The sequence below is a fragment of the Strix uralensis genome, chromosome 27 (assembly GCF_047716275.1).
Source record: "Strix uralensis isolate ZFMK-TIS-50842 chromosome 27, bStrUra1, whole genome shotgun sequence".
In the NCBI taxonomy this organism is placed as follows: Eukaryota; Metazoa; Chordata; class Aves; order Strigiformes; family Strigidae; genus Strix; species Strix uralensis.
This window is the reverse complement of record NC_133998.1, coordinates 5,937,790-5,963,648: the sequence shown is the minus strand read 5'-3', so window position 1 is coordinate 5,963,648 and position 25,859 is coordinate 5,937,790. Positions and strand designations below refer to the sequence as shown.

At 70.2% G+C, this 25,859-nt stretch overlaps 3 protein-coding genes across 8 annotated transcripts; all 3 read left to right on the top strand.

Moving 5' to 3' along the window:
* The first annotated feature begins 335 nt into the window (after positions 1-335).
* On the top strand, positions 336-13,145 carry KCNN1 (potassium calcium-activated channel subfamily N member 1). 5 transcript variants are annotated; one of them, XM_074851794.1, is made up of 10 exons: positions 336-516; positions 5,873-5,988; positions 7,140-7,577; positions 7,701-7,796; positions 7,906-8,324; positions 10,438-10,579; positions 10,696-10,806; positions 11,830-11,957; positions 12,592-12,661; positions 12,771-13,145. In XM_074851794.1, exons 3-10 carry the CDS (start codon positions 7,197-7,199, stop codon positions 13,023-13,025), a joined length of 1,602 nt encoding a protein of 533 aa, XP_074707895.1. In that variant the 5' UTR covers positions 336-516; positions 5,873-5,988; positions 7,140-7,196; the 3' UTR covers positions 13,026-13,145. The 5 variants fall into 5 exon arrangements, with proteins under 5 accessions (XP_074707895.1, XP_074707892.1, XP_074707894.1 ...); XM_074851791.1 differs by lacking the exon at positions 336-516 and adding an exon at positions 1,101-1,257; XM_074851793.1 differs by lacking the exon at positions 336-516 and adding an exon at positions 1,873-1,953.
* Positions 13,146-14,303: 1,158 nt separating this feature from the next.
* On the top strand, positions 14,304-16,981 carry OCEL1 (occludin/ELL domain containing 1). Of its 2 annotated transcripts, none has more exons than XM_074851851.1 (6): positions 14,304-14,541; positions 14,955-15,073; positions 15,407-15,570; positions 15,722-15,893; positions 16,280-16,330; positions 16,466-16,981. In XM_074851851.1, exons 1-6 carry the CDS (start codon positions 14,529-14,531, stop codon positions 16,583-16,585), a joined length of 639 nt encoding a protein of 212 aa, XP_074707952.1. In that variant the 5' UTR covers positions 14,304-14,528; the 3' UTR covers positions 16,586-16,981. The 2 variants fall into 2 exon arrangements, with proteins under 2 accessions (XP_074707952.1, XP_074707951.1); XM_074851850.1 differs by having other exon boundaries at positions 15,722-15,929.
* Positions 16,982-17,402: 421 nt separating this feature from the next.
* OCLN (occludin) lies at positions 17,403-25,656 on the top strand. The gene is made up of 9 exons (XM_074851833.1): positions 17,403-17,482; positions 18,734-18,779; positions 19,123-19,834; positions 20,964-21,122; positions 23,309-23,472; positions 23,590-23,778; positions 23,870-24,041; positions 24,825-24,866; positions 25,013-25,656. The coding sequence occupies exons 3-9, from the start codon at positions 19,145-19,147 to the stop codon at positions 25,112-25,114; spliced, it is 1,518 nt and encodes a 505-aa protein (XP_074707934.1). The 5' UTR covers positions 17,403-17,482; positions 18,734-18,779; positions 19,123-19,144; the 3' UTR covers positions 25,115-25,656.
* Positions 25,657-25,859: the final 203 nt, after the last annotated feature.

Sequence of the window (25,859 nt, the reverse complement as noted above, 5' to 3'; positions counted from 1 at the left end):
TGCCGGGGCAGCGGAGCGGGAGCAGCGCGGCGGCGGTGGCGTGGGTGCTGTGGGTGCTCGGGGAGACGCAGGGCGGGCGATCGCCCACGTCGTTCCCCACCCCCTCGCCCCCGCAGATGTGGCAATTAAAGTGGGGGAGCCGGCAAGCGGCTAAATTTAGCGGCAGACAATAGCCGCGGTGGCCGGGGGGGAACGGGGGGCCGCGGGTGCGCGCGGCTGCGCGTGTGAGCGGAATCGCAACCGCCGCCGCATCGCCGCCCCGGCAGCCTCGGCGCGCCGGGGAAACCGAGGCACGAAGAAGCGGTGGGGGGGGGAAGGGGGGGGGAGACCCAGAAAGGGACCCCTGGGGCTGGCGACGAGGCACCCAGCTTGGCCCCCGGCCCCCAGCTCATCCCGCTGGGCCGGCGGAGCCTCCCGGTAAAGCCGGGCTCAGCGCCGGGCCGGCACGTGCCGACACCGGGCCATGGTCACCGGCGGCAGCGCTCGAGGGGAGCGGAGGCCGGGGTCTGTCTGCAGGTGGGTGAACCTGGGGGGGGTGGGGGGGGGGGGTGTGGGCTGGGGACCCCCCCCTCAGCGCCTGGGGAACCCCCTGATTCCTGGGGAAACCCCCTGATTCCTGGGGAAACCCCCCCCCTCCGGGCTCCTGGGGATCCCCTGGCTCGTGGGGACCCCCCCGATGGAGCAGGGGGGTACCCGGGGGGGGGCAACGCTCTTTGGGAAGGGGATGCCGTGGCGGGGGGGGCACCCCGGGGGTCTGTGGCAGGAAGGGGCCATTTAGCTGCCCCCCCATATTCCCCCCCCCTCCCCGGGCTCCCCATCTTGTGGGGGGTCGGGGGGGGGGCTGGTTTGGGGTAGGGGGGCGCGGGCGCCAGCCCCCGGCGGTGACAATGAGGACGCGATGGGAGTGACTGTGCCCGGCTAAAAATATCCTCCTGCCCCCCTTCCCTCCGCCAGCGCCGCGGCCTCAAGGTCACTGCCAGCCTTGGCGGGGCCGTCGGGGGGGACGCGGGGGTGTGGGGCGGGGAACCCCCCGGCTCCCCCCCCCCCCCACCCCATGCACACACACACACACACACACACACACACCCTCCACCACGCCACGGCTCCCACACGCGCCCGGGCACGGCCGCCGTCGCCACCACTGCTCCGGTGCGCAGAGAACCGCGGCCCCCCCACCCCGACACGTGCCCCCGCGCCGTCCCCGGGGCACCCCGACTCGTCCCGACGCTCCCCCCCGGTAGCAAAGGGCCGTGGCAAGTGAGCGGGCGCGGGGGGTGGCAGCGGTGGGGACCCCGGGGACCGGCTTCCCCCCGGTTGTGGTTGGGTGCTTGGGTGGGGGGGACGCGGGGCACACCACGGATACGCTGGGCTGCTCTGGGCAAGCCCCAGCTGCCGGAGTCAGGGGATGGCGCAGGGGATCGTGTGGCTGTGGGGACCGAAGCCACGAGGCTACCGAGGGGAGCGCGGCCGAGCGGGTCGGGGGCCCTCGGTGCTCCCCGGCACTGTGGTCCAGTTGCCAGCACAGCCGCGGCGGGACACGGCCCCGCTGTGCGCCCAGCTCAGCACCCACCGACACCGCGGAGCCCCCGCGCCACAAACAAGCCCCGGTGGATCCGGCTACAACGGTGGGAGCCAGCCATGCCGGGGGGCCGCGGCCGGCGAGGGGCTGGCGGGGCCTCGGGCCGCGCGTGCCGTTTGCCGGGGTTGGTGCTCGGGGCCCCCCGGCACTTTCCGGCACCGTGCGGGCGCTGGGATCCTCGTCGCGCCCAGCGGGCCGCAGCGCAGCCGTCGAGGCTGTGGGCGTGGGGCCCTCCCTGCCCCTCCCGACCTTCCCCGTGACCTTGGGCCACCCCTGGGGACGCTGCTCAGGGCTGGGGACCGCGGTGGCTGTGGGGACACCGCCACGGTGGCGGGGACCCCCGCCCTGTCATGCGAGGACGGGGCTCTCCAAAGGTGCGTCTGAGGTTTGGGGGGGGACCCTCCACCCCTCCTTGCCCGAGGGGCTTTGTGGCTGTGTCAGGGACAGCGGGGACACCCGTGTCCCCCCCCCGCGTGGGGGGTCCGGCGTGGCCCGGCGGGGGCAGCCAGGCGGAGCGGCTTTGTCCTTCGGCTGAGCCGAGGCGCGTGGGGGGAGGCGACGGGCGAACCCGGCGCAGCGGCTTTGTCTGGGGACGGCGGCGCGGTGGCGGCGAAGGGGGGGGCGTGGGGAGCCTGAACCCCCCCCTCCCCACACCCCGCAGCACCCCCCAACCCCAGGCTCCCACTCAGGTAGGGTGTCCCCCACCCGCGTGTCCCCTCCAGAGGTGGGAGGGATGGGGTTGGGGTCCCCCTTGGGTTATGGGGGGAGGGGGGCTTGGGGGGGCCCTGGCTGCCTCCGCCAGCCCTGGGGACACCGGTGCTGCCCCACCGCCCCCCTCCCCGGGGGCCTCATCCAGCCCCGGCCCTGGAGCGTCTCGGTGGGGCTCAGGGGAGGGTTTTTCTCGGGGAGACCCCGGGACAAGCCGGGGATTCCCCTGCGTGGCGGCGGGGCCGGGGAGGTTCGGGTGTCCCCACGTGTCCCCACGTGTCCCCACGCGGGTGCCAGCCCACCTGCCCTCCCCCCACCCGCACCCGCAGACACCCCACAGCCCCACGAGTGTGAATGGGCCAAATCCTGCGTGGGGTAAATCACTCCAGAGCTGGGCTTGGCCCCTTTGCGCCGGCCCCAAGGTGCCAGGGCGGACACGGGGGGCCCGGGGGGGTTGACGGGGGGACCCGGCCGCTGGCGTCACTGGGGGTCCCACGGTGGCCGGGCTTGGCTGAGCCCTCCCGGTGCTCTCTGGGAGCCCGGTGACCTCGTGCCGGTGCCTCCGCCAGCCCCGGAGGGCTCAGATGGTCCCGTCCCCCCGCTAAACCACGCTCAGCCCCCCTGCTCTGCCTTCGGGGGGGCAGCGGCGGTGGCACACACCCCCCCCCAGCCCCGTGCCGGCGGGTGGGCAGCGGCGTTCGCGGGGGCCGGGGGCTCCTGCCGGTACCGGCAGATGCTTCCCCAGCCTGGGACATATGGCCGGGGCTTGGCGGCCGCGGGAGCTGCGGCCACCAGAGGAACCGGGGCCACCGCGGAGAATTTGGGGGGGGCAAGGGGGGGACCTGCAAGGGGTCTGACGCACTTTGTGCACCCGGCAAACCCCGACCCCTCTCCCCACCCGGTGCCGGCTGGCGGGGAGCCCCTGCAGCCCCGGGGTGGGGGGCACAGTGTGGGTCCCACCGCCCTGAGCACCCCGGCGGGGGGGTTCCCCAGTCCCCTGGCTCCTTCACACCCCCCCCACCCCCCGTACGGCAGCGGGGCCGTGGCCGTGCCACCCAGCTGCGGGGCCCGCGGGCACGGCGCCGGCAGCAACCGCTGCTCCCCCAAAATTCCTGCCCTGCCCTCCCCGGGACCACGATTCCCAGGCTGGAATTAGCGAGCGGGTAATAAATAAATCACCCGCGGGAGCCTTTCGGCCGCCCGCCTCTATTTTTAGCTGCACCCTCCCTCCTCTGCAGTTGCTTCCAGGCACGGGGGGGAGCTGGGGGGGGGGGTCCCACAGCCACCCCCAGAGCACTGGGGGCTGCTGCAGCCTGGCGATGTGGGGGTTAAACCATGTGTCCCCCCCTTCCCAGCCTGTGTCCCCTGGGATCCCCCTTAGGACCCCTTCACCCACCGTCCCCCTCCCTCCCCACCCAGCCCACGGCCCCCCCCGCCTCTTCCCGGGGACCCCCGCACCCCAGTGAGGGGAAACGAGACCCCCCCATGTGTGGGTGCCCCGTGTCCCAGCCCCGAGCGTTGCCAGGGTGGGGTGGGGGGGTAAGGGGGGGGTGGCAGGAGCACCCCGCGGCCCTGCCGACACCCGGGCTGCGGCGGTGGGCGTCCTGCTGCCGCATCGCCGCCAACCTCCCGGTGCGGGAGCTGCCGGGAGCGCTCGGGGCCGTTGCTCAAGGACAGACGGTGGCCACGGCTGGTGGCCACGGCCAGGAGGAGGGGGGGGAACCTGCCACGTCCCCGTCCCCCACGCTGAGGCCGTGGAGGACCACGCTCGGTGCCCCTGCGCTTCCCAGCGCCAGCCACCGTGACCCCGCGGGGACAGGGGATGGGGGGCACGGGGACCCCTCACGGCTTCACGGTTTTAACCGACCCTCCGGGCGCCGAATCCTGTCGGCAACGTCGTTATTGATGTTCTGACGGGGGCGGGGGGGGGAGAAGATTTAATAAGGCCCATTTATGCCGCCATCGATAGAAGCTATTAGTGAAATGACCACGGAGAGATGGTTAATAAAATATTTACCGTCATCCGTCTGGGAGGGCTTTGGGGGCGGCTTCACCGACCCCATCCCAGGTGCCAAAAAGTTTTCGGGGCCGTGGGGCGAGCGCTCTGCCCCGGCACGGCTCCGGCATCGCCGGCACCTCCGCGGCGAAGGGGCCTGGGGCCAGCAACCCCGGGAAAGCGCTTCCCCTCCGCCCTGCCCGCTGCGTATTTTTTCTCCCCAACCGAGTATTAAAAAGAAATCGGAGCCCGTTTTCCCGCAATAAATTTGGCAGAATGGAGCGAAAATGATCTGGCTCTGGAGGGGCGCCAGCGGCCCCGGCTCCACAGCGGGGAGCAGCCGGGCGCTGCAGCTCGGCCTTTGCTCCCCAGCTCCGGTGCGTCCCTCGGGGGACGGGGCCCCAAAGCCCTGTGGCCCCCCCCCATGGTGGGGTTGAGGTGGGGGGGGGGGGGGATGCTGGTGGTGGCGGCCCCTTCCCGGGTGTCCCTGCACCGGGGAGCTGGTGCCGTTTGGAACGGGGGAACCGCTGCCGGTTGTTGGGGGTGTCGGCCGGGCTGGGCCTCAGCAGGACGCAGGGCTCGGAGGCCTGAAATCTTTGGGGGGGGGCGCTGCTGCCCCCCCCTCCAGGGTACAGCCCCGCTGCAGGGCTGGGGGAGAGGTTACGGGGACCCCCCAGCTCCCCCGTGCAAGGGGCCCCGCAGCGACCTGCCCTGGCCCGGCCCCTCCGACCCGGCCGGGTTTTTGGGGCCCGTCGTGCAACGGGGCTGTTGGTGCTGGGGGGTCCGTGCTGGCTGTAACGGGGCCGCTCGTGCGACGCAGCCCGTCGTGCAACAGGGCCGCTTGTGCAACGGGGCCGTTCGTGCGCTGGGGCCGTTCGTGCCCTGCAGCCTGTCGTGCGATGGGGCTGTTGGTGCTGGGGGGGTCTGAGCTGGCTGTAACGGGGCCACTCGTGCAACGGGGCTGTTTGTGCGCTGGGGCTGTTCGTGCGCTGGGGTGGTTGGTGCTGGGGGGGTCGATGCTGGCTGTAACGGGGCTGCTCGTGCGACGCAGCCCGTCGTGCGACACGGCCGCTCGTGCGACGGGGCCGTTGGCGCTGGGGGGGCCGTGCCGAGGCATCGGGGCTGTTCCTGCCGTGCAGGGTCTGTGCTGGCGGCTGTGGGACCCCCCCCGCGGGCGGGAAGGGGGGGTGGTCATGCCGGGGGGGGGGGCTGCGCTAGCTCTGCGGGGCCACCCGTGCAGCGGGGCCGGGGGGGGCACCGCGGGGGCTGTCGCCTGCCCCGTTGCAGCCCCACAAGGGGAGGGTGCAGGGCTGGGGGGCTCTTCCTGCGGACCCCCAAGGGGGGGGGCCCTGCCCCTCACCCCACGGCCTGGTGACAAACCCACAGGCCAAAACCGCGGCTCTGCTTGCCCAGTCCCTGCTTGCCCACCCTGGCTGCTGGGAGGGGGGGGGGGCAAGCCCCCTTGGGGTGACCCCCCCCCTCACCCCAGGCAGGACCCCCGGCTGGGTGCGGTGGTTCTGGGGGTCCCCAGCACCGCGGCCGAGGGGGTTCAGGGACCCCCTGTAACGCCGCGTCTCCTCTCCGGCCAGGCGTGGAGGGAAGCCCATGGCACCCGGACCCCCGGACCCCCCCCGCGCCAAGCCCCGGCCCCGCAGCCCCTAACGCCTCGAGGGCCCCCCCGGCCGGCCCCGGGGAGCCCCAGCAGGTAGGGGGGTGCAGGGGGGCCTGGGGGGGGGGGGGGCGACAAGGCTGTGGGTGCAGGGAGCCGCTGCGGTGTCGGAGGGGGGGTCACGGGGGTGCTGGGGGGTGACAGAGGGGGTGTACTGGGGCGTGCTGGGGGTGCTGGAGGCAGCGTGCTCGGGGGGGCGTGGGGGGGGGTGGAGAGGGGGTGCTGAGGGGGCGCCTGGGGGATGATGGGGTTTGGGGCGCAGGGGACCAGCGCAGTGAGGCGGGGGGGTGTCGGGGGGGCACTGGGGGTGTCATTGGGGGGGCTGAAGGGGGTGGCGGGGGGGCTGGGCGGGGAGGGGGTGCATGGGGGGGGGCTTGGCGAGGGGGTGCCGGGGTGGGGGGGGGACACGGGTTGGCGGGGGGGGTGCGGGGGCAGCGGAGGGGTTTGGGGGCGCGGGGGGGGGTGTGAGGGAGCGCATGGAGGGGGACGGGGCGGGGGGGGGGGACGGGGGGTGTGGTCAGCGCTCGGGGGCGTGGCGAGGGGGCTCGTCACGGGGGGGCGGGGATGGTCTCCGCCAATGAGGCGTCCGGACACGCCCCCGCCCCGCCCCCGAGCGCTCCGGTCCCGCCCCCCCCGCGCCCCCGGGACCTAGCGGGGCTGCGGCGGCGGCGGCGGCGGGACCGGGACCGGCCCGGCGGCAGGTAGCGGGCAGCGGGCGGGCGGCGGGCAGCGGGCAGGGGTGGGGCTGAGCCTGAGCCTGAGCCTGAGCCTGAGCCTGAGCCTGAGCCCAGCCCGCCCCGGTCCTGGGAGCCCCCGGGGACGTCGGGGGGCGGCGGGGACGCGCAGCTGCAGCTCGTTCCCGGAGCCGTCCCGGGGCCGCGGGCCAGCACCGGGGGGGCACCGGGGGGCCGGGGGACCCGTCCTGCCCTTGCTCCCGCCCCACACCGGGGGCTGCAGAGGGGGCGGCCGGGCTGCGGCGTGGCGGGGGTGGGCAGGTCCCCCGTGGGCAGGGCCCGTCCCCGCCGCCGTCGAGGCCGGCACCATGTGCCCCGGGAGGCGTCACCCGGTGCCGGGGTGGGGTGAGGGTGCTGCCCCTGGGGACAACCCCCCCCCCCGCACCACCACCACCCCCCAAAACCCACGCGTGTCCCCCCCACCCCACCCTGACACCGTCCCCTCTCCCGCAGGTCGCCCCCGCGCCGCTGAGCCATGCGGGATCGCCCGGCCCCCTCCCCGCCAGAGCCATGAGCGGCTGCCGGTACAATGGGGGGGTGGCACGGCCCCGGGGCCCCCTGAGCGCCTCCACCCGCACCCTGCACCCGCTGGAGGGGGAGACCCAACCGCTGCGGCCCCACCGGCCCCCCGGCCTCGAGGTGGTGGTTTCACAGCCGGAGCAGCCCGGGGGTCCGGATCCCGGCCCGGCGGCGGCCCCGGGGCAGGATGTGGCCCAGGACCGGGGGGGACGAGGACCCCGGAGGAACCAGAACATCGGGTACAAGCTGGGGCACCGACGAGCCCTCTTCGAGAAGCGGAAGCGCCTCAGCGATTACGCCCTTATTTTTGGGATGTTCGGCATCGTGGTCATGGTCACGGAGACGGAGCTGTCCTGGGGGGTCTACACCAAGGTAGGGGTCACGCTGGGTGGGGAGGGGAGGGGAGGGGAGGGGAGGGGAGGGGAGGGGAGGGGAGGGGAGGGGAGGGGAGGGGGGGGGTCTGGCCGGGCTCACCGCCGCCCGCTCCCCTCGCAGGAGTCATCGTATTCGTTTGCACTGAAATGCCTTATCAGCCTCTCGACCGTCATCCTCCTGGGGCTCATCGTCATGTACCACGCCAGAGAGATCCAGGTGAGGGGCACCCACCGCTGGGTGCTCGCTGGGGCCGCCCTGGGGGGGTCCCCCTGCCCACCCCAACCTTCCCCCCACCACCCCACCTTTCTCCACCCCCCCTCCGCAGCTCTTCATGGTGGATAACGGTGCCGACGACTGGCGCATCGCCATGACCTACGAGCGCATCTTCTTCATCGCCCTGGAGCTGCTGGTCTGTGCCATCCACCCCATCCCCGGCCAGTACCTCTTCACCTGGACGGCGCGGTTGGCTTTCACCTACGCCGCTTCAGTGGCCGACGCCGACGTGGACATCATCCTCTCCATCCCCATGTTCCTGCGGCTGTACCTGATCGGGCGCGTCATGCTGCTGCACAGCAAACTCTTCACCGACGCCTCCTCCCGCAGCATCGGCGCCCTCAACAAGATCAACTTCAACACCCGCTTCGTCATGAAGACCCTCATGACCATCTGCCCCGGCACCGTCCTCCTGGTCTTCAGCATCTCCTCCTGGATCATCGCTGCCTGGACAGTCCGCGTCTGCGAGAGGTGCGTGGGGGGCTCCCCGGCTCTTGGCGGGGGGCGGGGGGGCGCGCGCGGGGCTGGGGTGCAGCTGAGGACACACGGTGCAGACCCCGGGTGGGGGGAGAAGAGAGGCCCCTTGGAGAAGAGGCCCCTCGCTCTCCGGGCAAAGCCTCGCCGGTGGGACGCTGGGTGGTGGCCAAGATGGTTTTACCAACCCAAGTGGGGGCAGGTGGACCCGCAGGTTGTCCCCAGACCTCTCCGTGCCCCCCCGTGGGACGCGGCAGGACCCCCCCTCTCTTCCAGGAGGAGCTGGGAAGGGGGGTCTCGCAGAGAGAACCGAGCCCTGGTGCAGGATGTGGCCCGTGCTCCTCAGCTGCGCCCGCCGGGATGCCGGGGCCGGGATGCCGGTGTGGGGGTGCCCGTGCCGGGGTGCCCGTGCCGTGCCCTGCCCGTGCTCGCCCCTCCTCAGCCGCTCCCCCCCGGGACGTGCATTAACTGCTCTTGTTTTCCCTCCCTGACCGCTCTGCTGCTCGCAGGGACAAACTGTGAGTCACCCCAGGGACCGACAGCGCGTCCTGCACGGGACGTCCCCCCCGCCCCAGGCTTGTGCTACCCAGAATTTAGGATTAGCTGCAGCCGGCGGGTGGGGGGGGGTTGTCAAAGCTGGGGGGCCGGGAGGGGGCAAAAAGGCCGCGGACACGGAAAGAGGCCGGAGCCCTTTTCCACTTGGAACCTCAGCGGCTGCTTTCTGGCCCCCCTGTGCCCCCCAGCTGGGGCGGCCGCGGTGCCCAGCCTGGCTGTGGGCACGAGCCGGGGGTCCCGTCGCAGCGTGCGGGGAGTGGGGGGGCGCAGCTGGAGCACGGGTCCTTCTGCCCCGGCTCTTGGGGTGCTCTCGGAGTTGGGGGGGGGGGGGGGAGGATGCTTCAGGAATCGCTGCGGGTCCCAGAGAGGGGGGAAACCCCCGGCGAGGAGCGGAGCCGAGCTGGAGCAGCCGGGAAGGAGCCGCTGGATCCTTCTTGTTTCGAACCGGAGGCTCCGGCCGAGGCTCCGAAGGGCTTTTGCTCGGCTCTGGCTGCTGCTGTCGCTCCGCGTTTCCCCTCCTTCACGTGCGCAGTTCGGACGAAGGAGCCCCGGGGGGGTGGGTCCCCCCCCCAGCATCGCTCTGCCTCGTCCCTCGGTGCCAGCTGAGGTTCCAAGCCCAAACTGCGCGCGGCTGTGCCGGAGGAGGGGGGGGCCGGGTGGAGGGACACAGCAATCCTAAATTCCTCGCCGCACGCTTGAGTCCACCCCGGCTCGCTCCCGTCTCCTCCCTTCCCTTTTCTCACCCCCCCAGCACCCCGTTTTCCCGGCTCCCCGCTGCTCCCCGCATGCCCCCCCCTCCCGCTGCCCGGCTTGGCCGCACCCAGCACTCGGCCCCCGCTGCTCCGCGTCCCCCGGCCGGGCTTGTCCCGGGGGGTCCCTTGGGGAGGGCGGGGGGGGGCACAGCTGTCTGCATTCGTGGCGTCGGCGCTGGCCACGAAATCTCCAAGCACGGTGGCCCCCGCTCCCCTGCCAGTGACACCCGTGGTGGCCTCAGGGCTCTTTTAGCCCTGGGCTTGCTCAAGGGGGCACGACTTGCTGGGGTGGCCCCCCCTGGGGCTCTCAGAGCGAGGGGTGCTCCGCTCCGCCTGGGTCTTTGCAGAGTCGGGGTGTCCCCTCCTCGGGGGGGGTCCAGCGGTGACACCCGTGTCCTGTGCTTTGAGATCTCTGGGGGAGCTTCAGGCGGGCGGCAGTCGCTGCCCTCCAGGCGCGGGGGCTGCTGCTCCGCACCCGTCACCTCGTTGTCCTCATCCAGCAGCGCCCCCCCCCTCCCCGCCCCGAGCCAGCCCCGCTCCTGGGGGTCACAGCCACCCCCGGGCCTTTCCTCCTCCCAGTGCCCGTGTCTGGAGTGGCCACACCTGGTGTCCTCAAAGTGTCCCCAGGGTGTCCCCGGTTTCTTTGGGGCCCCACGTGCAGTTTGGGGACTCTCCTGGCCGCAGCTGCCGGATGCAAAAGCAGCTAAAAACCGTGTGGCGAAGCTGGTGGTGCCGTGGCGGGGGGGGACACACACATGGGGGGACCGGGCCCGTGCGGTGACGGCGGCTGCGGTGTCGGGCAGGTACCACGACAAGCAGGAGGTGACCAGCAACTTCTTGGGGGCGATGTGGCTGATCTCCATCACCTTCCTCTCCATCGGCTACGGGGACATGGTGCCGCACACCTACTGCGGGAAGGGCGTGTGTCTGCTCACCGGCATCATGGTGAGCGGCCGGGGAGGGGGAGGAGGGCAGGTGGGGTGTGAGGGGTGTGGGGACACTCCCGAGCCCCCCGCCCAGTGCCAGTCGCTGCCCTCACTGCCGGGACTCTCTGCCCGCAGGGTGCCGGCTGCACCGCTCTGGTCGTCGCCGTCGTTGCCAGAAAGCTAGAGCTCACCAAAGCGGAGAAACACGTGCACAACTTCATGATGGATACGCAGCTAACGAAGCGGGTAAGGACCCCCCCTGCCGCCCTCCCCAGACCCATTGCCACCCTCCCTGGCCCCATCAGACCAGCCCTCTTACAGAATCCCAGAATCATTCAGGTTGGAAAAGCCCCTCGGGATCAGCGAGTCCAACCCTCAGCTCGACTCTACAAAGTTCTCCCCTACCCCACATCCCCCCACAGCTCATCCAAACGACCCTTAAACACACCCAGGGGTGGGGACTCCACCCCCTCCCTGGGCAGCCTATTCCACTCTCTGACCACTCTTGCTGGGAAACATTTTTTCCTCATGTCCAGCCTGACCCTCCCCTGTTGCAGTTTAAAGCCGTTCCCTCTTGTTCTGTCACTAATTCCCTGGGAGAAGAGACCAGCACCAACCTCTCTACAACGTCCTTTCAGGGAGCTGTAGAGAGTGATGAGGTCTCCCCTCACCTTCTCCTCCTCACACTGAACAGTCCCAGCTCCTTCAATCTCTCCTCACAGGATTTATTCTCCAGGCCCTTCCCCAGCCTCATTGCCCTCCTCTGCCCTCGCTCCAGCCCCTCGAGATCTCTCTGGGATTGAGGTGCCCAAAACTGGACCCAACACTCCAGGTGTGGCCTCACCAGTGCAGAGCACAGGGGGACTATCACCTCCCTGCTTCTGCTGGTCACACTATTTCTAACACAAGCCAGGATGCCGTTGGCTTTCTTGGCCACCCGGGCACACTGCTGGCTCACGTTCAGCTGTTTGTCCATGAGAACCCCCAGACCCTTCTCTCCCAGACAGCTCCAGCCACCCCTCCCCAAGCCTGTAGCCATGCAGGGGGTTGTGGTGGCCCAAGTGCAGGACCTGGCACTTGGCCTTGTTGAAGCTCATCCCGCTGATGTTGGCCACCGATCCAACCTGTCCAGGTGTCTCTGTAGAGCCTCCCTGTCCTCACGCAGACCGACACTCCCGCTTCACTTGGGGTCATCTGCGACCCTGCTGATGTTACACTCCATGTCCTTATCAAGATCCATCCCTGACCCCGCTGCTCTGCTGCTTCCAGGTGAAAAATGCTGCTGCCAACGTACTCAGGGAAACGTGGCTCATCTACAAACACACCAAGCTGGTGAAGAAGATCGACCATGCCAAAGTTCGGAAACACCAGCGTAAGTTCCTCCAAGCCATCCATCAGTAAGTGCCAAACCTTTACCTGCTTCCTACAAGGAGGTTTTTTTCACCCCCCCCACCCCCCACCCCGGGTTGGTCCCCTGTCCCTGCTGCAGGGACGCTCTCCCGGTGGGTGGGGACCCCGGTGATATCGGGGTGATGCTGGGGGTATCTGCGTCCCCGTCCGCCATCCGGCTTCACCCGGGGCAGAGCTGGGGGCTGCGAGCCCCTGGGTGCCTCCTGCTTTGAGGTGGGGGGGGAACCGAGGGGTGCTTGGCTTGAGGGGACACAACACACACATCGAGGGGGGGGCCGTGCTGCGGCTGCTGTCGTCTCCCTGTGCTCTTCGTGGTGGTATTAAACCTGCTGTTGTGTTTTGTCTCTGTTCTGCCCCGTCCCTGCAGAGCTCAGAAGTAAGTCGCCCCCCCGGGGCTGCTCCTCTCCTCCATCTGCTCCCGTGTGCATGGGCTCGTCACTGCAAAACTGGGCGGGGGGGGGGGGAACACGGCGGCGCAGCCCCCCCCCGGGGCTGTCTGGGATGAGAATGGAGGGGCAGAGGCTGCGCTTGCAGTGGGGGGGGTGCTGCATGTCAGGGTGCTGGGGGGTGGAGGGGGGGTTTGCTGCCCTTGACCTTGCTCCCCCCCCCGTGTCTCGGCAGGTTGAGGAGCGTCAAGATGGAGCAGCGGAAGCTGAACGACCAGGCCAACACGCTGGTGGACCTGGCGAAGGTGAGTGGCGCCGGGGAGGGAGGGTGGGAGATCGGGGAGGGGGGACCCCGCTTTGCAGGGGGGCTCCCGGCGCTGAGCTCCTTCCCCCCCCTCACCCCGCCCCAATCAGACCCAGAACATCATGTACGACATGGTCTCGGAGCTGCAGGAGCGTCACGAGGACCTGGAGAAGCGCCTGGGTGCCCTGGAGAGCAAGATGGAGGCGCTGGGGCTGAGCCTGCTGGCGCTGCCGGGGCTGGTCAGCCAGGCCCTGGGGCAGCAGCAGCGCGAGCTCCTGGGGAGCTGGACCCCCCGCCTCTGCACCCCCACGCCACCCCCCAGGTCCCCTTCCACCGCCCCCCCCACCTCCTCGGACAGCGGGTGATGGGGTGGAGCGAGGAAAGGGAGGGGGGGGCTGGGGCCCCCCTGTCTTATGTCTGGCCATCGTGTGGCTGATTTCAGTAGCTTTGTTCTGTAAAGCCCTGTATAAATTTCCTGCGTTCACTGTGCTGGCGTGAGGCTGGAGCCCCCCCCCCGGGGCCATCCCCTGCCCCCCCCACCACTGGCTGGGTGGGAAGTGAGCCCCAGCCTCCAGGAGGGCTTTTTTTTTTTTGGGGGGGGGGGGGATGCAGCAGCCGCTGCGCCTGAGGGGATGGAGCAGCCCCTGGGGGGGGGGGATGGAGCGGCCCTGGGGGGGGCAGGAGCTGGGGGGGTGGGGGGGTGGGTGGGAAGGGGAGTGGGGGAGAAGCTAGGAGCCCTGAGTGTTTGGCGGGGGGGCTGGGGGCTGGCTGCCCCCCCCCTCCCCCGGGTGGGGGGGGTGGAGGTTGGGGACAGGGTGGGGGGATGCCTGGGGTCTTGCCTGAAGGGCGCGGAGGGGGGGGGGGGGGGGCAGCCCCCCCGTGGTGAGAGCAGGGCTGAGCCCCGGGGGTTGAGGATTTTTTTGAGGGGGGGGGGGCTCTGTTCCTGGCTCTGCCACGAAGTGACCTTGGCGAAGTCACGTCACCTCTCTGTGCCTCAGTTTCCCCCATCTGTAAAATGGGGGGTGGGAGTGGGGAGGGAGGGGGGGGGACAACGGTACCGACCATTGTAAAGTGCTGTGAGATTCCTGGATGCAATATTCAACCCAGCCCCCTCCCAGCGGGGTGAGCAAGGACCCTCTGCCGGGACCCCCCCTGTGGCCCCGGACCCCCCCCCCGGGGGCCGGTCCTGCTCCCCAGCCGGGACCCTCGGCATGGGGGGGCGCTGGGGGGGGCTGAGGCGCACATTAAAGGAGGCTGAACTGGACGCGTCGCTCTCTGCTCGCGGCAGCGGGGCCCCGGCCTGGCGAGGGGGGGCACACGGGGTCCTGGGGGGGGGGGAATGCTCGGGGGGGGATCTTTGTAGCCCCCCTCGCTGCGGAGGCTCCCCCCATCTTGAGAACCTTTCAGGGGGAGGATGAGGCTGATGTGGGGGCTCCAAACCCCCCGGGGGGTGCACGGAGAGGGCTGGGAGCTTGCAGCGCCCCCCCCGCCCTCCCCCCGCCACTTGCTGGCACTGGGGCAGGTTTGGGGGGGGCTCAGAGCAGCGGATTTTGGGGGGGAGTGATGGGGGCCGGGCTCAGAGCACCCCTGGCCGTGCCGGGGTGCACCGTACGCAGCCCCGGGGTGTCGGTGCTGCTCAGCACCAGCCCAAAACTGGGGCCCGAAGGTGGGGGGGGCAGGATGTGGCCCTCGGCGGAGGTTGGGCAGGAGCCCGGTGTGGGCAGGGGCCAAATCCTGCCCACGCAGGGCCCTGGGCCACGCTTCGGGGCGGCACATGGCCGTTAATGTTTAACCGGTGGTGCCTGGCGGGCAGCGGTGCGGGCAGCAGCCGAGGGGCGTCGTGGTGAGCCCCAGGGCCGTGTCCTGCCATGAGACGGGCAGGTAACGCCGGTGGTGGGGGCTCGGGGGGGCCAGACGCCATCCTGAGGGGGCTGGCGTGGGGACAAGGGGACACCCCGGGGGGGTGGGACACGAGTCCGGCAGCGCCCGCGGGGTCTGGGTGCTGGGAGCACCAGTGGGTGCTTTCCCACGCGGGGGCCCGGGGTGGGGTGGCAGCTCCCATAGCTGGGGGGGTGACACCCCCCCCCCCCCCCCCCCGGGGCATGGCTGGCCAGGTCACCGTGTCAGTGGCCACTTGTCAATCCCCGGTGGGCGCTGGGGGGGGAAGGGGGCTCGGGGCCAGGCTGCGGGTTTGCCCCGTGGGGGGAAACTGAGGCACGCGAGAAGGGCCGGTGGCACCGTCCCCCCCGGGTCGGCTCGTCCCATCCCTGCTCGTCTCGGGGCTTCTCCTCCAGCGGGGCTCAGCCCGGACGCGGGGAAGCGAAGCAGCCGCCGGATGCACTCGGGGCCCCCCCATCACCCCAAAGCTGCTGGGAGCCGAGGGCCGAGCCCCCCCGCACCCCTGGAGAGCCGGGTACGGAGCCGGGCGCTGGGGTGCTGAGCCCCCAGGCTGGGCTGGAGGGTGCTCAGCCCCTGCTTTGCCTCCACAAAGTCCTTTCTGGGGGGGCTGGGGGGGGCTGGGGGCTGCCGGCCTGGCCTGGCTGCTCACCCGCGGGCAGCCGCTCTCATCTTCCTCTTCCTCATGGCGCCGCTCTGCCCGGCCCTCCGGAGCTGGAGGCACGAGGTCCCCGGGAGTGGGGACAGCCCCGGTGTCCCCCCCCTTTCCGTGCCCCCCCCCCCCGCTACAGTGTGGGGGGAGTCGTGCAGCCTCACCCCCCCCCCCCCCCCCCCACTTCGTGCCCCAAAGCCTCCGCCAGCCCGAGCCAGGCACGTCGTCTTCGAGGACGAGGTGACACCCGTGGGGAGACCCTCGGGGAGGGTCCCCCGTGCCGAGGAGGGGGAGAAGCCGGGGGCCAGACCCGTCCCCCCCGGACTGGCACCGCGGCCGCGCGCTGTCCCCGACTACGTGGTGTAAGTGACTCCCACGGGGATGGGGACAGTCACAGAAGCCCCCGGGGACCCCCAACACCCAACCGAGGGGGTCCTGCCTGCCTGGGGGTGGGGGGTGGGGGCTCTCCCCACACCCCCCCCAACCCGCACCCTGAATTTCGTGGCGGTGCAGAAAGTACCCGGCGATCCGGAGCCCCGGGCAGCGGGAGGGCTACAAGGGCGTCTTCCAGGACCAGCTGGCGGAGTACACGGAGCTGCTCGGGGAGGTCCGAGCCGCGCGGCGGGGGCGCGGGGGGCCGGAGGGGCCGGGGGGCCAGTGGCCCCGGCACGTCACGAGCAGGACGGTGGGTCCCTCGGTGGGCACCGGCTGCGGGCAGCGGGTACGTTTTGTGAGCGGTGTTGGGTGCGATGAGTTGGCCGGTCTCTGCGGGGATTGGGGGGGCCGCAGCGGGTGTGGGGGGGGGACACTGGAGGGGACGCGTGGCCACCTCGGCTCCTGCGGCTGCGAGCCGCGATGCTCGAAGTCACCCGGCAGCTGCTGGAAAATTAAGGAGCGGTGGCGTTTCACGGCTACACCCTGGGTGAGGTTTTCACCGCACGGCGCTGGGGGAAGGCTGGGTGCCCCCATGCCCCCCCCGCCCAGGTTCGTTAGTCCCGGCTGCCTCATTAGGGCTGTGCTTGGCCGGGCTGAGCACCCTGGGGCTCCGGGACGGGTCTTTCTGCCCCGCAGGATGGGAGCGGGGCGGCCCACGGCTGGCACGAGTGCGCGACGAAGAAGAGGGTGAGCTCAGGATCTGTCCCCTGTGCTGGCGAGCCCGGGGGGCTACGAGCCCACAGCCTCCCCACAGTGCCTCTCCCTGCTCCCCAGTTGGGGGGTGGGGGGTGTCCCCAGGGCTGAGCACCCTCCGGCCGGCAGGATTGGGCCTTCCTGGAGAAGCAGCAGCGCTGCGAATACCTGAAGAAGAAGCTGACGCACATCAAGGCGCGGATCCAGGACTACGACCGCGACGCCCGCGACAGCACCGGCCGCTTCTGAGCCTGCGCGTCGGCCGGCACCCGCGGTGGGGGACGAGGACCCCGGGGTTTGTGGGGGGGGGGACACCCCAGGAGCTGGGTGCTGGGGAGGGGGTGGCGATGCTGCGGGGATGCACCCGCTGCCCACCCGGCCGTTGCACCCACCGAGAACAAACCCACTGGCTCCTCGTGCTGCTGGTTTTGGGGTTCTCTGGGTGCTCCGTGCCCTGGGGGGAGCCCCCCCCCCCCCCCCCCGTGGCCCCGTGTCCTGGGTGGGTGCTGCCCATCCCCACGTGGGAGCCAGGCCCTGGCTGTGTCCCCCGCTTCGCCCCATGGGAATTGGGGAGCACCCCCTTTCCTCCCCTGGGGGCAGCAGGTGCAGCTGCAGAACTGGTTTTAATAAAACACGGTGATGTTTTTTTGGGGGGGTGTCTTTTATTTGGGGGGGGGGCTCAGCTTAACCCTGGAGCCCCCGCAGCGGTTTGTCTTACGCCAGCACCCCTGGGACCCTCCTGTCCCCAGGAAAACAACAGGCCGGGGGGGGGCGGTGGGTGTCGGGGAGGGGGCAGAACAGACCCCCGACCCCAAAGCCCTGAGGGCCCCCAGCCCGAGGGGGTGCCCGCCCCCCACCCTCACCCCCCCCCGCGCCCCCCCGGCTGGTCTCCCCCTTATTTGCCCCCGTGTCATTTAACCAACGTCCCCTCGGAGGCGCCGGGACGGAACCGCCCGGGCTGCGGCGCTGAAAACCGGGAGCGGGGGCGGCCCCCGGGTCTTCCCCCCCCCCCTCCGCCAGCCCCCCCCCGCCGCCATCCATCCCACCCCTCCCCGGAGGCGGAAACCGGGGCCGGTCTCCAGCAGCGCCCGGCCGCCGATCCCGGCTGCCATTTTAAGGTGAACAAAGAGGCGGAGGCGCGGGCAGGTGAGTGGCTCCGCGGCGGACGGGACCCCCCCCGCCACCGCCACCGGTACCGGCACCGGGGGGCGAACGAGTTCCCGGTACCGGACGGCGCACCGGGGGTCCCCGCTCCCCGCCGCGCACGGGGGGTCCGTCCTTCCCCGCCGCCCCTGCGCGCATCGGGCTCCCCACCGGCACCGGGGTCCCCACCGGGGTCTCACCGGGCTCCCCACCGGCACCGGGAGCCCCAGCGGTACCGTCACCGGGGTCCCCACCGCGTCCCCCACTAACACCGGGGTCCCCACCGGGGTCCCCACCGGTACTGGGCTCCCCACTGCCACCGGGATCCCCACGGGGGTCCCCACCGGGGCTCCCCACCGTCACCGTGGTCCCCACTGGCACCGGGGTCCGCACCGGGATCCCCACCGAGGTCTCCACCGGCACCGGGATCCCCACCGGGGTCCCCACCGTCACCGGGGCTCCCGGTGCCGCAGCCCCCGCGGGGGGAAAGGCGAGAGGCGGCGGCTTTTCCCGGGGGGGGAGCGGGGCCGGGGGTCGCTCTGCCCTCCCGGTGCCCCCGCCGCGGGGGAGGGACCCCCCGGAGCCCCCGGTCCCGTGTCCTCCCCACCAGCACCGGGTTGTCCCGGGTCGCCGCACCCCGGTTACAGCTCCGGGAGCCCGAGACCCCCCCAGACCCGCTCGCGGCGGGGGGGGGGGGGGTGTCCCCGCCGCTGCTGTGCGCCGGCGGCCGCTCAGGCTGGGGGGGTCCCCGGTGGGGCGGGGGGGTCAGACCGCAGCCCCGGGGATTAATCCAGCTGGGATCGGCGGGTTTGGGCATTTACGGGGGGGCGCTGGGACCCCTTGAAGCGCGGGGGGGGGGTTTGGCTTGGGCACCCCGGGGAGGTGCTACCCCAGACCCCCGGGGGGACCTCTGGGACCGCAGCTGCCCCCCAGACCCCCATTGCCCACCCTTGCTGCAGGTCAAGGGGTGCCCCCCCGTCCCCCCCACGTCGCCCCTCAGGGGCCTGATCCTGCCCGCTGGGCTCTGGCACTGCCGGGAGCGGGCGGCCGGGTTGAGTTTCCCACGAGGGTTCAGGTTTCCCCCGCGCTGCTCCCAGCTCTGCGATGGGGGTCTGCAGGCCGGGGTGGGGGGGTCTGTGCATTAGGGCATCGATTTAAAAAAAAAAAACCCAAACTTTTGAAAACCAATTTGCCACTTTTCGCTGCCTGTTGCTACCGTGTCCCGCATTATTATTATTATTTTTTTTAATCCAGGCAGATCTGCTTACGGAGGAACCCTCGGGGTTAGCGCTAGCCTCGGGTAAGAGGTTTTCTGTTTTAATTAGAATTTAAACAATCCAGTTCATTCAGGCAGTGTCTGGGGGCCGTGGTCGGGGAGGTGAGGGGCGGGGGGGGGGCGCTGGGTGACAGGGTCTCACGCGTGGGGCAGGGCTGGGCTGCGACTGGGAGATGCTGGGTGAGTCACTTCTCCTCCCCGTGCCTCAGTTTCCCCAGGAGCGACGGTGACTCTGGTGGCGTTGGGACACGCGGGCGGGCGGCTCTTGGTGCTGACGGGGGGGGGCAAAGTCCCCGCTGGGCGCGCGGGGCCGGAGAAACCCGGCAGCGCCGGTGCCGGCGCCTCCATCCGACCATCTCCCCGCCAGGTTCCCCCCCGCCGCCGCCACCATGTTCAGCAAGAAATCCTACGACGGCCCCCCCACGGGCTACGGCCCCCCTACGGGCTACGGCCCCCCCACGGGGGATTACGGCTACGACTACGGCGCCCGCTCGCCGCCGCCGGGCTCTTACTACATCGAGGACGTGCCGCAGCACTTCTACAAGTGGACGTCGCCGCCCGGCGTGGTGAGGATCCTGGAGGCCATGGTCATCCTGCTCTGCATCGCCATCTTCGCCTGCGTGGCCTCCACCCTGGCCTGGGAGTACGGCTACGGCTTCGGGGGGGCTTACGGCAACGGGCTCGGGGGCTTCTACGGCTCCGGCTACTACGGCAGCGGGTTGAACTACGGTTACGGGGGTTACTACGGCGGGGTCACCAACCCGCGGGCGGCCAACGGCTTCATGATCGCCATGGCCGTGCTCTGCTTCCTGGCCCAGCTGGGGCTCTTCGTTGCCAGCGTCAGCAAATCGAGCAGCTCCCGCTCCCGTCGCTTCTACCTGGTGGTCATCGTGGTCTGCGCCGTGCTGGCCTTCGTCATGCTCATCGCCTCCATCGTCTACATCGTCGGCGTCAACCCCCAGGCCCAGATGACCGGCAGCTACTACTACAACCCCGTGCTGACCATGTGCAACCAGATATACAGCAACACCTACATGAACCAGTACCTCTACCACTACTGCACCGTGGACCCCCAGGAGGTGAGGGGGGCCCCCAGCTCTGGCCAGACCCCCCCCTCTTCGAGCCAAACCGGCGGCGCAAACCCCTCGCTCCGCTTCAAACGCGATGGGTGCTCAGCGCCGCGTCCCCGGCCAGCTGGGGTTTTCCCTTCTGTTTTTTTTGGTGGTCCTGGTCGCCGTTTTGGGGCTGGGGAGGGGCGAGGGGGGGGGGCTGCTGGTGCTGGGTCCCAGCCTGGCTGTTTTCTGGGGTGAGCTGGGGCTGCAGGAGGAACTGGGGCGAGCCGGCTGCCCGCGCTGGGGTTTCGGGGAGGGGATGGGCTCCTGTCCCGGCGCAGAACCTGGTTTCTGATACTTTGGTCTCCCCAGTTGTAAAAGTATTTGAACAAGGTTGGGGCAGGGGCAGGCTGCGCCTGGCAGGATGGGTGCGGGGTCAGGGTGCCAGCTCTCCCCAAGCACCCACGATGCTGCCGGCCCAGCTTGGGAGCCCGAGGGGTCAGTTTGGGGGCAGCGAGAGGCCTCAAAACAAAGTTCATCAGCCCCAGTTTCGGCTGGGGCCGGCGGGGATCCTGCGTGGCGCATGGGCTGGGACTGGCACTGCCGGTTCCCAGCCGGCCGGGCTGGCCGTGCCGCATTCCTGCACCCTGAGCGGGGGGGAGCCGCAGCACCCGCGCTGCTCCTGCTCCACGCAAAGGCCAAGCAGGGCCTGATCCGTCCTCACCCAGCCCCGATTTTGGTGCAGCCGCAGCGATCTGGCTCATGGGGAACCATCCGGGCTGGGACGCGCCGGTGCGGTGCAGGACTGGCCCGTGGCCGAGGCGGTGGTGGGGTCGGGGTGCTGCGGGGAAATACCAGCTCCCTGCTGCTCCCCGAGCCCCAAACTTGACCCCATGGGGAAATCAAACCCCTCCCCGCTGCTTGAGCCAGGCCCAGAAGCTTTGGAACCGCTGATGGGCTCAATCCCGGCTGGGGGGGGGCCCTGCGCCTTTCCCCCCGCCGTGGTGAGGGGTCCAACATGGGGAGGATTTGGGGGTGAGGGGAGCAATTCCCGCTCAGCCCACGGAGGTGTGGGATACCAACCCCCCAGGACGGGGTCTTCACAGCCCTGTGGGACCCCCACCCTGAGATACCCCCCCCTCCTCTGCCCCTCCAGGCCGTGGCCATCGTCTGCGGGTTCCTCATCGTCATCCTGCTCTGCCTCATCTGCTTCTTCGCTCACAAGACGCGGAGCAAGATCTGGAAATACGGGAAACCAAACATTTACTGGGACAAGGTGCCGGTGGTCCAGGAGGGTCCCAACGTGGAGGAGTGGGTGAGTCCGAGCGTGGGCTGGGGGGGGCTGGTGGGTACCGAGGGCTGGCAGGGGAGGGGGGGTCTCCCACCACCTCCCCCCTGAGCATCCTCCCCGCCTGCCCTTTATCAGTGGGGCTAAACGTGGCAGCGCCGGGTCACCAGGATGTGCTGGGGTGGGGGGGATGCCAGGGGGGCTCCTCCTGGTGCCGGGGCTGTGCCAGAACTTTGTGCCAGGAGCTGTTTTCTTCCCGGCTTGTGCCGGGCCGGTGCCTGGCCCCGGTGTGTTTGCACCCGGGGGGTGCAGCGTTATCACCGCCGGCGCGACGCTGTGCCCGGTGCTCGCCGGGTCCCTCCCCATCACCCCGTTTAGGCGCTGTGGTGGTTTTTTTTTTTCCCCCCCCGGTGCTGGGTGCTGGGCTGGGCGAGCTGGTCTCAAACCTCCCTGAAAGACAAACAGGGTGGGATCTGATGGGCCGGGCGCCAGGAGCACAACGCCGAGGCTCCGGGTCCTCGCCCCTTCGCTCGCCCCGCGCTCGGTGACACCGGCCGCGAGTCGCTGCCCGGTGACGCCGCTGGGTTTCGGTCTGGGCAATGATTAACTCGGCTCCGCAGGACTGGTTTGCAGCCACCAAACAGACGCTGTTTGGGCATCGAAAGCACCTGAGTCCCTTGGGTGGGGGATGCTGGGGACCCCCCCCAGCGCTGCTGCTCGGCCCCAGGTTGATGCCGGTCCCAGCGTGGCCCCGCTGCGTGCGGGGACGTGCCCCGTCCTGTCCCCAGAGCAGGTCCCTGAGCCGGTGTCTCCGCAGGAGCCGGTGCTGGGGGAGGGTGTGGGAAATCCGCAGCATCCCATGGGAAAGGGGCCTTTGGAATCTGCCCCCGCCCCTGCGCACAGCTCTCGGGGTGCTGTGGGCGCAGGGGCTGCGTCCCTGACCCTGTCACCGGCCTCGTCCCGTCCTTGTCCCCATCCCTGTGAGACCGGGGCAGTGCAGGGGGGGGGGCTCAGGCACTGGGGACATTTATCACGTTTATCCCAAACCTTTGATGCAACCTGAGAGTCGAGGCCCAGCGCGCGCGGCTCCTCCACGGCCCCTCGCCTCGCTCCGTGTGTGGGTCTAATATTTATTTTTCATTTTGCAGCAGTACCTTTGTTCTGGTTTATTTATTTTTGTTAAAAGTCCCTCCCTTGAAAAGCATTTCCTGGCTCGCTGGGGGCCGGGCTGCCTGCGGGGTGGGGGGGGAAGGACCCCGCACATCCAGGGTCCCCCTCACCTGCTCCTTGGCGGGGTAGGGTCCCCGCTCTGCCCTGGGGTCACCCACTGGTGGCACGTCCCTGCCCGGTGGGGAGGTACCGGGGTGTGAAACCCTCCTGGGACGTCCCGTTCCCGGTTTATGGCCAGGACTGAGATAAAGGGGTGACCTTCGAGCGGGCGTGAGCTGCCGGGCACCTCCGTCCTGACACAGGGACGTGGCTTGTCCCCACTCTAGTGGCCGACTCACCTGGTGGCCCTGCGGGGCCAGGAGTGGCCCTCGTTAACCGTGTCTTCGTTAGTCGGGGCGGGGGGAAGGTGCCGGAGGAAGCGGCTTTGCCGGTCGACGTCCCCAGGGCTACCGGGACCAGCTTCCGTCACAAACAACCCACAAAGGCCAGGAAGGAAGGGGGAGGGAGGGACAGACAGACGCCCCACGTCCTCCTTGAGGAGCCCTGGTGGTGCCGGGGCAGCAGCGAGGGCCCCAAGGGTGGGGGGTGATGCTGGCCGGGGTGCCGGGACAGAGCCTGGGCGGTGTCACCCTCTGGGGGTGCAGAGCGGGGTGCCAGGACCCCCCCGCGCCCTGTGTCCGTCTGTGCTGGGCTCCCCGTGGCACCCGCTGCAGTGGCTCTGCGCAGGGCGGCGTTGGGGTGTGTGGGTCCTTCTCTGGGGCACATCCTGCAGCCTCCCCCCTCCCCAAATGCCCACCCGTGGGGGCTCCCCCAACCCTTGCCCCCCCGCTCCCTGCTCCCCACAGCCCTGCGGGATGCCCCGGGGCTCGTCCCGCCAGGACCCCAGGCAGGATTTTCGTGGCTGCTTTGGGGTTTTTCTGGCCCCGTGGGGTGGGGACCAGCGTCCCCCATGTGCCAGGAGCCCCCGTCCGGGTCCCGCTCGCGGGTGCGTGTGTGTGTCCCCCCTGTCCCGTCCTGCAGCTGAGCACCGCTCCCCCCTCCAGGTGAAGAACGTGGCGGACGGGGCCAGCGTGCAGGACGAGACGGCCACGCTCGCCTACTCGGAGAAGCCGACGAGCCCCATCACTGCGCCACCCTACAGCCCCCCCTCCTACAGCTACCCCCCCCAGAACGGGTACTACCCCTCCGGGACCTACAGCAGCCGGGGGTGAGTGGCCAGGCAGGGGGGTGACAGTGCTCAGGGAGCAGGGGGGGACCCTGGGGGTGTCTGTGTGTGTCCCCCCCCGCCATGCCGAGCTGGCTGATGGCCCCGTGTCCCTCGCAGTGACCAGCCGGACCGGGCGGTCAGTCCCAGCCCGGCGGAGGAGAAGGCGCGGGAGCAGCCCCCCAAACCCCCCACCCGCCGTGGCCGCCGCCGCCGCCGCAACCCCGAGCTGGACGAGTCGCAGTACGAGACCGATTACACCACGGCCGTGGAGTCTGGTGACGAGCGGGACCAGGACCACTGGGCCAGGTGAGGGGGGACCCCTGAGAACTGCCCCCCACACACACCCCCCAAACCTGGAGCTGCTCCTCCGGGGCCTGACCCTGCCCCTCTCCCCCAGCCTCTACCCCCCCATCACCTCGGACGGTGCCCGCCAGAAGTACAAGCAGGAGTTCGACACCGACCTGAAGCGCTACAAGCAGCTCTGCGCCGAGATGGACGGCGTCAGCGACCGCCTCAACCAGCTCAGCAAACAGCTCGACAGCATCTCCGAGGACAGTCCCCAGTACCAGGTCAGGGCTTGCCGGGGGCCACGGGGACATCGTGGGGGCACTGGGATGCGGTGGGGTGTCAGGGATGGATGGGGTGGGGCCTTGGGATGCTGCAGGGTGTTGGGAATGGGTGGTGGGGGACATCGGGGATGCTGTGAGGTGTTGGGGACATCAGAGGTGGATGCTGGGGGACACTGGGGATGCTGTGAGGTGTTGGGGACATCAGAGGTGGATGCTGGGGGGCATTGGGGATGCTGTGAGGTGTTGGGGACATCAGAGGTGGATGCTGGGGGACACTGGGGATGCTGTGAGGTGTTGGGGACATCAGAGGTGGATGCTGGGGGGCATTGGGGATGCTGTGAGGTGTTGGGGACATCAGAGGTGGATGCTGGGGGCCATTGGGGATGCTGTGAGGTGTTGGGGACATCAGAGGTGGATGCTGGGGGACATCATAGAGACTGCAGGGTGGTGGGGACACGAGGGCGGATGCTGTGGGACATCAGAGATGCTGTGAGGTGTTGGGGACATCAGGGGTGGATACTGGGGGACATCACAGAGGCTTGCAGGGTGTTGGTGGCATCAGGGGGTGGATGCTGGGGGACATCGGGGATGCTGTGAGGTGTCGGGGACGCTGCAGGGCATCAGGGATGCTCTGGGGTACCGGGGACACTACCAGGCATCGGGGATGCTGTGGGATGCAGGTCACTCCTTGTCCCCATGGGGCACCCCCCGCCTCATGGCCCCTGGCCGTGCTGCCCGGCTGCCTGTGACCCCCCCCGCCCCCCCCCCCCGTTCCCTTCGCAGGGTGTGGCAGAGGAGTACAACCGGCTGAAGGACCTGAAGCGGGTGAGTGCGGAGCGCGGCCAGGCTCAGCTTCCACCTGAAGTGGGGTTGGGGCGATACAGCTGTGAGGGGGGGGGTGTGTGAAAACAGGCCCCCAGCCCCCTCCCCACGGCCCGCGCAGCTGAGGCCGGTCCTGCACTGCCTTTCAGAGCCCCGACTACCAGACGAAGAAGCTGGAGACCAAAACCCTGCGCAACAAACTCTTCCACATCAAGAGGATGGTGAACGACTACGACAAGGTGAGGGGGTAGCCTGTGCGCCCCCCCCGCCCCCAGCCACAGCAGGACGGGCCCGAGGGGCTCCCCCCTCCCTGCCCACCCCCTCCAAAGACTTTGGTGCGTTTTGTACCTTTCTTTGTATAAAAAAAACCCCAAATCCAAGATTCAAAGCCACCCCACCATGTCGGTGCCAAGGGCACGGGGGCGGAGGCGGCTGCTGGAGCGAGACCCACCCCCCCGCCCTCTCCGTCCGTGCCCCCCACCCTGTGCCTTATTCTGCCTGTTGGGGGCTGTGGGTCCCCTCCCGCTGCTGTAAATATTTTGGGGAGGGTCTGCCACCCCCCCTGCTGCCCCCCACCAGCACCGGGACTGGGGCATCAGCCTAGTGTGGGCAGGGATGGGGCAGAGCATCCCTCGGCTGGGCAGCTGGGGGGGGGCAAAGCCCCACATCCCCTGAGCCCCCAGGGCTGCCCTTTGGGGAGCAGCCCTGGGCAGGGGTGGTATTTTATAAGGAACTGGCTGAAACTGTGTATTTTTTTTTTTTAAATAAATAAATTGTATCTATTGATTTTAAACCCCCGCCGGTGCGAAAGGGGCCACAGCAGGGCCGCGTGTGGGAGCAGGTACCTGGGGCGGGCAGGGGGGGCCGGGGCTGGACTGGGGGGGGGTGTCCCCACCCACAATCACCCATGTCAGCCGATGTCCTGGGGGTGCTGCAGGGCTCCTGCACCCCAACCCCTGTGTGTGCTGTGGGGAGCGGCTGCGGGCCCAGGGCAGC